The following is a 10,761-nucleotide window of genomic DNA, read 5'->3' as shown; positions in this document are numbered from 1 at the left end:
GTGCCACTGGTAAAGGTCAAAGTAAAAAGTCCAACTCAAAAGCAAACACTGCATTGTTTTAAGAACCAGTGTGCCACATAAGCAGATATCTCACACGTACATTTGCAATAGTTTAAACTAGAACTATTGAGACATTTGTTTTTGTTAAGGGGATTTTCACAATCTTTTGTCAGCGCTGTAAAGTATTAACCTGTTAAGCCCAAATGCACACCTTTTAGACACTAGAGGACACCAAGCTTACATCCACAAGCACTCATGCTTAGGCATTCACCATCCCACAATACAAGGTGAAGGAAAGACACAACCAGGTGGTAAATTCATGTATTTATTTAAAAAACGAAATATTCATCCGAGGACACCAGCTGCACCTGTAAGAACAAACACACATTAGTCACCAGGTTTAAGTTAATGTATAGAACAGCAAGAAAGCGAGCACAGTACTCACCTGCTATTGTCCCCACTTTGGACCGACACGAAACCATTTGGCATTTATGTGCGCACTCGGGACTTGAGGTTTGGGAGGAGCAACCTGAGGAAAGATGTAGGCCTGGGGTTCAGCCTGCCTCTGAGGGGCCACGTAGGCCCTGTTGGGAGCCTCGTAGGGCTGTTTCGTTGCTTGCCGCTGAGGGGCTACGTAGGCCTTCTTGGGAGTCTCGTAGGGCCTGTTGGGGGTCCTGTTTGTAGTCTCGTAGGGCCTGTTGGGAGTCCTGTTGGGAGTCTCGGAGGCCCTGTTGGGAGTCCTGTTGGGAGCCACGTTGGGAGTCTCGTAGGCCTTGTAGGGTGTCCTGTTGGGAGTCTTGTAGGTCCTGTTGGGAGTCTCGTAGGCCTTGTTGGGAGTCTGCTGCTGGGGAGCATTGTAGGCCTTGTTGGGAGCCTCGTAGGCCTGGTTTGTTGCTTGCCGCTGAGGGGTCACGTAGGCCTTGATGGGAGTCTGGTAGGCCTGCTGGGGCTTCCTGACACTCACTTTCTCCTGCCCAGGAGCCTTCAGCCGTCTGATAGCATACCCACCAAATTTATCAGGGATGATGTGGGTCTTGGTCAGGGCTAACTTCTTACCAGAGGTTCCCTCTCTGGACGATTTGGAGTCGTAGCTCGTTGAGTAACTGCGAGGCTTGAAGATGGGACCATTTCCTACATTGGACTCAAGAGAAGTGCCATAACTTGAGGCCATGGAAGTAGCCTTGTAGCTTCCTCGGGCATTTCCTGCATTCCCTGAAAACAGTTTGTATGGGTTCACAACCTCAGTCTGGCTGGGGTTTTTAGGAGCTGAGGGACGGGAACGTTTATCCGTTTTAGACACTAGCTTAGCGCGAACACTGGAGGAAGTTTTGGTCCGTGCAGGGATTTGGTTTGGCTCAGGAGCGCCGGCACCAAACAGGCTGGAAGACTTCCCCTCTTCCTTGTTGCTGCTCTTACTCAGAGAATAGCTACCGGCAATAGCAGTAGAAAGGCCATAAACACGCTGTTTAGGCACACGATTCAAGTTAGGTTTTGACACTGAGCTGCCCTGCACTAACCTGACTTTAGTGAAACAGTTTGTGTGTAGCCACCAGTAGAAGGCCCCCAGCTAAAACGACTGCCCACAGCTGAAGGTATGTCTAAGTTTCTGCTTAGGGCCGGTCTGAGTCGATTCTGGAGATAGTCGTCACCAGCTTCCCGATTATTTTGCCTGAAGCCAACATATGTGTTGTTGTTCTTGCTCTGAGCTGCTACAGAAAAAGAAGAATATTAAAGCCACAGTCATTCACAGCACGTAAGTGAAATGTTGTGCTTAGCTCACCTTTTGAAGCCCACAAACAGCGCACATGCTCTGCTTGAACCAAGACAATAAGGACAATCCTGCACAGAAAAGATGTAAACATCAGAGAATGCAGACAGCGAACAACAATTAACTTTGCATATCTGCAGAAACTTACCCCAAATGAACTCCACAAGTCATGATTCTCTCTCTCTGTTCCAACACAGCAGCAAAGAACCAGTAGCCCCGAAGTGACTTGCTCTGCTTGTCTGAGCAGCAGAAAGGAGGCTTTATTGCAGCTTGCAGACAATCAGGGCCTAATGAGCTGATTGTCTACAGGTGCTGCTGTGCTGTCAGGGTGGCAACTGAGTGCTGTTGATTTTCTGTCACCTCTGAGTTCTTAAGTCCTGTGCAAAAAACTGTAAGGTAAAAGAGCAATATCTCAAACCCCTAAATGACCATTTTGTAAATCAGACTTTCTCACAAAGGGTTACTTTCAGTCGTTCAAGAAACTTGTTTGTTTTTGTTGCATTTCTCAGGGTAAAATGAAGAAAGTGAAAACAGAAAACATTTGGGATTTATTGAAGTAATTGGAGAGCAAAAATATGTTTTTGTTTCACCCTGTTGTTACATTACATTACATGTCACTTATGTTAGACGCTTTTATCCAAAGCGACTTACATACTCAATACTGTGGACAATCCACACAGGAGCAATTTGGGGTGAGGTGTCCCAGGGACACAACGACATGCTGACTGCGGTGGGGTTTGAACATGTGACCCCCTGATCTGAACACCAACGCACAACCCACTACACCACACGTCTTTTTTTGCTTGTATTTTGGTACTGTTATTGGTTTTGTGAATATCTTTAGGACAAAGAAAAACAAGATTCAAGTTTGAATGTTCATTTGAGTTTTTCTTTTGTTACAAGTCCTTTTTGTTGGCTATGGTATTAGAGACTGTGTGCATGTGTGTCTGTCCTGCTTTCAGAATAATCATATATACTGTTATGTGCTCACTCCGTCACAAACACATGCGTTTTCATTAAGATAAAACAATTCAATACACTTGCAAAAACAGTTTTAGGCACGCTACTTCTGTACTTGTGTTAAAGTGTTTTATACTACATTGGCTGTTTGAGTAAACCATTCTTGTGATATGATTGATTTAAGCAATCACACAAGAGGCCGTTCTTGACTCCAGTACAGGCGTACCAATAATGACGTTCAAGAACGGCCTCAAGTGTATGATTGCGATTCTATAACACAAACTATCATTGTATCTATGGAAGCCCATTTCTGCCACTTGAAAAAAATAAAATCCCCATGAAAAGTCATAATTATGAGATAAAAAAGTCGAAATAATGAGATAAAAAGTCATAATTATGAGATAAGAAAGTCGAAATTATGAAATAAAAAGTCATAATAATGAGATAAGAAAGTCGAAATTATGAGATAAAAAGTCATAATAATGAGATAAAAAGTCATAATTATGAGATAAAAAGTCATAATTATGAGATAAGAAGTGCGCATGCGCTGCAGTGGCGCTGTCTTCAAAGCTCCCTTCATCACCTTGCTGCTCTCCACCATGCAAACGGCATCTAGTCCTAAATAAGGTAACTATTACAGGTGACTTTTGTAAATGTTAGATGTTACATATAGCCTATATTGCAGCTAAACTACAACAATGCAGTTCATAGCTTTGACATTACCTGTTATGAATATAATATATATAATATATATGCCTATAGTTTTGTGGTAACGTTCACGGGTTAGAGTTAGAGCAACTCACAGCAGCAGTATGCCTACACTATTGTCATTAGTGGCGTGAACGTTACCACAAAACTATAGGCATATATATTATAGTTCATAACAGGTAATGTCAAAGCTATGAACTGCATTGTTGTAGTTTAGCTGCAATATAGGCTATATGTAACATCTAACATTTACAAAAGTCACCTGTAATAGTTACCTTATTTAGGACTAGATAGATGCTGTTTGCATGGTGGAGAGCAGCAAGGTGACAGCGCCACTGCAGCGCATGCGCACTTCTTATCTCATAATTATGACTTTTTATCTCATTATTTCGACTTTCTTATCTCATAATTATGACTTTTTATCTCATTATTATGACTTTTTATCTCATAATTATGACTTTTGATCTCATTATTATGACTTTTTATCTCATAATTATGACTTTTTATCTCAATATTATGACTTTTTATCTCATTATTTCGACTTTTTTATCTCATAATTATGACTTTTCATGGGGATTTTATTTTTTTCAAGTGGCGGAAATGGGCTTCCATAGTAATCAACAATATCGTAAAAATAATTTCATAATGTGGGCTAAATTGCTCCCAAACCTACGCTTTCTGCTGGAGTTAATCTCCGTCAGAAAGTAGTTGCTAGAAAGTTGTTCCCATGGTAACGATAGCCGATCAATCGAACATTCCTGCTTCCTCGCTTACAGTTGTTGATATAGCCTAATTATAGTAAATAATATATTATTAACCAATTTATTGAAAACAATTTATTGAAAACAATTGTTGAATTAGGCTATTTAAATATCTGAGTAATCACTGTGTGAGATTAGCGGAACAAATCAAATCAGGCTGTCCATGGTGCTGAAACATTTTGGGTTCAGAATGAAGGTGGATGTTCATGCTGCCTTTAAAAGTGCAATTCTTGAAACAGCTCTCCATGAACTCCATGCCAGACTTTTTTGCAGGTGGTGCCATGGTGTTCACGGGTAGGACTACGTTATAGGAAGAGCTTTCCTCCAGTGGCCGTTTCATGGCGTGTCCCGGACCGGCAAAAAGCGCGTTGCTCCACATCGTTCTGTTGTCTAGAGATGGAGCCCAGTAGCTGCGAAGCGATGACTCGTTTTTATGTCCGCTAACGGACATGATTGCTCTGTCCTCCAACCCTGCCTCCGCCAGCCGCTGTATGCAGGTGCTTCTGACGCAATGGTTTGTGTAACGCGTAGCAGTGCCAGACTCTTCACTAATGCGGGTCATCATGGATTTCCAACGAGAGACAATGTATAACAGTGTAACGGCTGTGTGTCGCTAAACGTCGCTATGGAAACCACACGATGTAGGCTCATGGAAGTAGTTTCGGTAGGCTAGTGGCATGTGTAGGCCACTGGATACTTTGTGATTAGGCACATTCCATTTGATCTATGTTTGATCGTGGAATCAAACCAACACATCAGCGGAAAGAGGAACCTATTGCGGTGAGCACGTTGTAACTTCCGGTTGTTGTTGTTGTTGTTGTCATCTCCGGGTATCCCGTGTGCCTGTTCTGTTGCTGATAGCTTATTAACTTAAACTTAATCGATCGTTTTAAAACTCTTGATCACGGCAACTGCCTGACGTTGTAATCACACGTTACTACAGCTTAAGCACTCACAACTCTCCTTGTCTTAGCGACTGTAACTGTAACTCCACAGTTGCCTACACTCTTTTCGGGTTTGCTAACGGTAGCTACTTTAGCTTGATAGCTAGCCATGGCTCTTTCCCCACCCTCTGGTGCTATTTCCTGCTCTTCCTGTCTCATGTTTGATTACTTCCCGGTCTCCTTTACTGGTAAGGATACATGTGTTAAATGTAGTATAGTTGTTAGGTTGGAGGCGGGAATCATAGCCATAGAAGCCCGGCTCCGCATCTTAGAAAGTAACTCAGCTAAAGTAAAGCCCATGTTAGCATGTGCGGACCGGCAAAAGGTAGCTCCTCTTAGCCGTCCCCCGGCAACTCCCGAGCAGCAGGGAGGCTGGGTGACTGTTCAGAAGGGGCATAACGCAAAACTCGCAGGTCCCCACCAACCTGTTCACGTATCTAACAGATATTCCCCACTCAGCGAGACACCCGCTGAGAAGCCAACTCTGGTTATTGGTAGCTCTATTATGAGACACGTGAATTTAGAGACCGAAGCCTCCACAGTCACATGCATTCCGGGGGCCAGAGCGGGCGACGTTGAGGCGCATCTTAAACTGCTGGCTAAAAATAAACATAAATACGGTAGGATTGTTATTCACGTCGGTGGTAATGATGTTCGTTTACGCCAATCAGAATGCACCAAACTTAATGTGGAGTCGGTGTGTAGTTATGCTAAAACAATGTCGGACACCGTAATCTTCTCTGGTCCCCTCCCCAATCTGATCAATGATGACATGTATAGCCGCATGTCATCATTTCAGCGCTGGTTGTCTTGGTGGTGCCCAGCAAACAATGTGGGCTTCGTAAATAATTGGACAGCCTTCTGGGGAAAACCTTGTCTGATTAAGAGAGACGGCATTCATCCTACTTTGGAAGGTGCAGATCTCATTTCGGCAAACATTTCAGGGCTTTGTGGTTCTATTTCGTCCCTACTGACCGCCAGAGGCGGTGCTTTAGCACTGGATATGTCCATCGCGCGCATGCGCAGCTCGAGTACCAATAACAACAAAGTCACCTGTGACCCACGTGACACCGGCTATATCAGCCGGTATTGTCAGAGGATCTGTTCCTTTTCATCTTCTCGCTGCGCGAGGGTACCGTGGCTACGTTTTCGTAGCCTACAGCGTTCAGGTTTGAACGTTTGATCTGAGGGATTTCTCTGCAAACAGCTGGCCGCGTGAAGCTTCGCGACTGACAGTCGGGGCTACGGGTCGTTAGACGCGTCCTCCAGGAGCTGCGCCGGCTGTGCAGAGCCTCGACAGACAGGTTTGTGTCAGCTTGTTGCTGGGGATGGCTGTGTTTCCACACCTGCTCCCAGCCAAGTTGTCCTGATTACCGTCTTATTGTTTGTGGCTTAGACTTTCTGGTGACGACAGTGTTCCCGCTTCCTCTCCCATAAAGTTGCCCTTATGCTCTTTTGAAAGTTCTGCTTGTGGCGTTGTGCCCGAGCTATCATTAGCATTTGAGTCCCAGCTTTGGCTGCGTCCCTCATTCGATTTAGTATGGAAAGCCAAGAGTGTCATACTTTAAACCCGTTTTTCGTTTAGATGCAGAAAGTAAGGTAAGTACTTTCTATTTTCTAGAAGCTATTATCTGGTCTTAACATATGTGTTCTGACTTGGTCGCTTGATTGTTAGCAGCAGCCGCTTGGCTAACACCTTGCTGTTGAGCTTAACTATTAACTCAGGGTAATGCTCCCGCTCCCTGTAGCATAGGGTTTGATTGCAGTAGCGCTAGATCGTTGTATTACTGCTCCTAGTACTAGACTCCTAGCACTAGGATGATATGCAGAGAACATCTTCACGGCGGGTGCTGTGTGCTCGGCATGTGCGGTTACTACTGTAACCAGACACGGTTCTATACGGGCTGTTCTCTTTCTTAGAAGCTAATTATCTGGTCTTAACATTGGGTTCTGACTTGGTTGCTTGATTGTTAGCAGCAGCCGCTTGGCTAACACCTTGCATGTACGGTTAAGCTTCATTATTTAACTCAGCCGGTGAGGGCAGTGCTCTTGCTGCCGCTCCCGGTAAACGCATGGTATGGTTGCAGTAGCGCTATATCGTTGTATTTACTGCTCCTAGTACTAGACTCCTAGCACTAGGACGATATGCAGAGAACAATCTTCACTGTGTGTGCCGTGTGCTCTGCATGTATGGCCATTAAGGAGGATTTCATCCTCCCAATATTATATTGTCTAGTGGGCAGCCGTTGGCTGACACTTTTATGCACCGGCCACAGTTACTATTGTAACTAAGGTACTAAGCCGTAAGTACTGGCCATAATTACTACTGTAACTACGGTTCCAAGCTGTGTAAGTACTGGCCATAGTTAATACTGTAACTACGGGGTTAAGCCGTAAGTACTGGCCATAGTTACTACTGTAACTACGGTCCCAAGCTGTGCACGTACTGGCCATAGGCAATACCGTAACTACAGCTCTATGCTGTGTAAGTACTGGCCATAGTTACTACTGTAACTACGGTTCTAAGCCGTGCAAGTACTGGCCAGAGTTACGACTGTAACTACGGTTCTAAGCCGTGTAAGTACTGGCCATAGTTACTACTGTAACTACGGTTAGATGCCGTGTGAGCCCTGGCCATGGTTACTGCTGTAACTACGGCTCTGTGCTTTTCTATTCTTTAGAAGCTAGTTATCTGGTCTTAAACATGTGTGTTATTTGACTTGATCTCGCTTGATCGTTAGCAGCAGCTGCTCGGCTAACGTCTTGCGTATACTGTTAGCTTCTTTATTTTACCCAGCTAGATGAAGGCAGTGCTCTCGCTCCCGCTCCCTCCCTCGACTCTAACTTAACCAGTGAAGGCAGTTCTCGCCCCCACTCCTGGTAGACGCCAAACGGCCTCGTTTTTCCGTTAAGCAGGTAGCCGGTGAAGGCTGTGTTCCCGCACCCGCTCCCGGTTACACTGCATCTGGCATTCGTCTCTAACTCAACCAGTGAAGGCAGTTCTCGCCCCCGCTCCTGGTAGACGCCAAACCGCCTTGTTTTTTCTGTTAAGCAGGTAGCTGGTGAAGGCTGTGTTCCCGCACCCGCTCCCGGTTACACTGCATCTGGCATCCGTCTCTAACTCGACCAGTGAAGGCAGTGTTCTCGCCCCCGCTCCTGGTAGACGCGGAACTGCCTTGTTTCTCCGTTAAGCAGGTAGCCGGTGAAGGCTGTGTTCCCGCACCCGCTCCCGGTTACACTGCATCTGGCATTCGTCTCTAACTCAACCAGTGAAGGCAGTTCTCGCCCCCGCTCCGGGTAGACGCCAAACTGCCTTGTTTTTCTGTTAAGCAGGTAGCTGGTGAAGGCTGTGTTCCCGCACCCGCTCCCGGTTACACTGCATCTGGCATTCGTCTCTAACTCAACCAGTGAAGGCAGTTCTCGCCCCCACTCCTGGTAGACGCCAAACTGCCTTGTTTTTCTGTTAAGCAGGTAGCTGGTGAAGGCTGTGTTCCCGCACCCGCTCCCGGTTACGCTGCATCTGGCATTCGTCTCTAACTCAACCAGCGAAGGCAGTGTTCTCGCCCCCGCTCCTGGTAGACGCTAAACTTCCTTGTTTATTCTGTTAAGCAGGTAGCTGGTGAAGGCTGTGTTCCCGCACCCGCTCCCAGTTACGCTGCATCTGGCACTCGCCTCTAGCTCAGCCAGTGAAGGCAGTGTTTTCGCCCCCGCTCTTGGTAAACTGCCTTATTTACTAATCCAGCTAGGTGAAGGCAGTGATCTCGCTCCCGCTCCCTCTGCCGTAACATGGGTGTAATTACATCCCTCTTTCTGTTCGGCGAGTAGCAGCAATGCTCTACTCTTTCCATTAAGCAGGTAGCTGGTGAAGGCTGTGTTCCCGCACCCGCTCCCGGCTACGCTGCATCTGGCTACCTACAGAATGGTTCATTCATGTAGCGCCTGTAGGGTTTCTCTTGAGCCCGAGGACGGCCACGACCGCTGCCCCTCCTGCCTCGGCCGCTTCTGGCGGTCAGTGGGGACGAAATTCGAGCATCTGAGGGAGGTTCTCACGGTAAACGCCTGCATGAGCTGTAGCTGCATGCCTCGGGTGCTCAGAGTGGCTCGAATCACTGAGGTGGAACGTCTGGCAGCAGCTCCCCCCAATAGAAGGACTAGAAATAGGCTGTCCTCTAAAGTGGATCGGCTAGCTGAAGTCGCCTCTTGGCCCTTCAGCCTGGGCCCCCCCCCCCTCCTTCGGTTGGCGCCCCTCCTTCGGCTGACGCACCTCCTCCGGTTGACGGAGAGTCCTCCGTCGCGTACCAGTCGAGCCAGGGGAGCTGTTTAGATCAGCTGCCCTGAGGCACTGGAGTGTGCCGCCCAAGCTAGGCAGACCAGGCAGCAGCACTCGGGTCCTCGCAGACCTGTGCCCACTCCCAGCAGGCCCAGGGGCCGCTCTAGCAGCCGCACTCAGCCGCTGGATTACAGGGGTGGTCTGCAGAGGTCTTAGCGGCCCACTCAACCGCCTCCCAATGACTTTCGTGCCCCATGTCGCCCGCCTTCCAGGCAGCCTCGTGCCCCAGGGCCTTACCGGAACCCCCCCAAGAGGCTCCAGGGTCCGGGGGGCTGGGCTCTGAAATCCCGGGGGTGGTCGGCGGCTGCTTTCCCAGCAGCAGCTCAGTTTCTGGGCAGTCTGTACTTCCGTCCCTTGGGTGGTTTTCTCAGCGAGACACCCGCTGAGAAGCCAACTCTGGTTATTGGTAGCTCTATTATGAGACACGTGAATTTAGAGACCGAAGCCTCCATGTTGCACATCATCAACACTGGAAGTGGAAGTGTTTACTGTGGAAATGATAGATGTACATTTGGGAAAAATGTTTGGTATTGTCTTATAATCCATTATGACCTGAAGGTTTTCTTCCCATACAGGATTTTGTTTACACATTAATTAATGTGTAAAAAAGTGTAAACTTCACAATGTACATTTTTCATTTAGGGACTGAAAGGAACCTGCTGCCCCAACTCGATTGTTCAATCTGACCATTGATTGACAGTTTTTGAATTGACCTGCTCCATATCTGGGGATAAGACACTGTTTGATGAATGTTGACATGTCTCTAATATTGATTGAGTTATAGCAGGTAACACAGAATAAAGAATCAGTGGCCAAGGGGCTACTGTGAGAGATGTAAGTCCAGAATGGAATACTGAAGAAGCTGACCTGTGAGTAATGTTTCAACTAATGTTTCAACAGGTATTAAAGTAACTGAGGTTTGAAATGTAGAAAGAACATATTTACAGTTAAAGCTAAAACATAGTAATGTAATGAGACACAATGTAATTTAGACAACATCATGTAACTAGTCTGGTAAAGAAGTAAGAGCCATAGACTTGATTGTTTAGGTCATTATGGGGATATACATTTCATCTACATTTATAATAGAAAGACATTTGATGACAGTTTGTTGGAATTCTGTATTCATTTTTTCAGCGGGATAATATCTAAGCACTGACGGGTAGAAGCAGTATCACCAGGAAGCCATTCACTTTGTTAGTATCGTGATTTTGGTTGTTTTTGAATCCATAACATTAGTGTGTTTCTTTACCAGAAACATTAGCAGTTCAAATCATATTTAGATTTTTA

At 46.3% G+C, this 10,761-nt stretch overlaps 1 protein-coding gene across 2 annotated transcripts; it reads right to left on the bottom strand.

Moving 5' to 3' along the window:
* Nucleotides 1–304: 304 nt before the first annotated feature.
* On the bottom strand, nucleotides 305–2,000 carry LOC117455473 (myb-like protein V). 2 transcript variants are annotated; one of them, XM_034094991.2, is made up of 4 exons: nucleotides 1,917–2,000; nucleotides 1,781–1,839; nucleotides 446–1,709; nucleotides 305–368 (listed from the first exon to the last, which is right to left on the bottom strand). In XM_034094991.2, the coding sequence occupies exon 3, from the start codon at nucleotides 1,169–1,171 to the stop codon at nucleotides 449–451; it is 723 nt and encodes a 240-aa protein (XP_033950882.1). In that variant the 5' UTR covers nucleotides 1,172–1,709; nucleotides 1,781–1,839; nucleotides 1,917–2,000; the 3' UTR covers nucleotides 305–368; nucleotides 446–448. The 2 variants fall into 2 exon arrangements, with proteins under 2 accessions (XP_033950882.1, XP_033950883.1); XM_034094992.2 differs by having other exon boundaries at nucleotides 446–1,706.
* Nucleotides 2,001–10,761: the final 8,761 nt, after the last annotated feature.

This window comes from Pseudochaenichthys georgianus, chromosome 11, assembly GCF_902827115.2.
Source record: "Pseudochaenichthys georgianus chromosome 11, fPseGeo1.2, whole genome shotgun sequence".
Taxonomy (NCBI): domain Eukaryota; kingdom Metazoa; phylum Chordata; class Actinopteri; order Perciformes; family Channichthyidae; genus Pseudochaenichthys; species Pseudochaenichthys georgianus.
This window is presented reverse-complemented; position numbering and strand designations above follow the sequence as displayed.

Bases quoted from the DNA above. Each gene is read 5' to 3' on its own strand.
- LOC117455473 (XM_034094991.2), bottom strand. From the start codon at position 1,171: ATGGCCTCAAGTTATGGCACTTCTCTTGAGTCCAATGTAGGAAATGGT.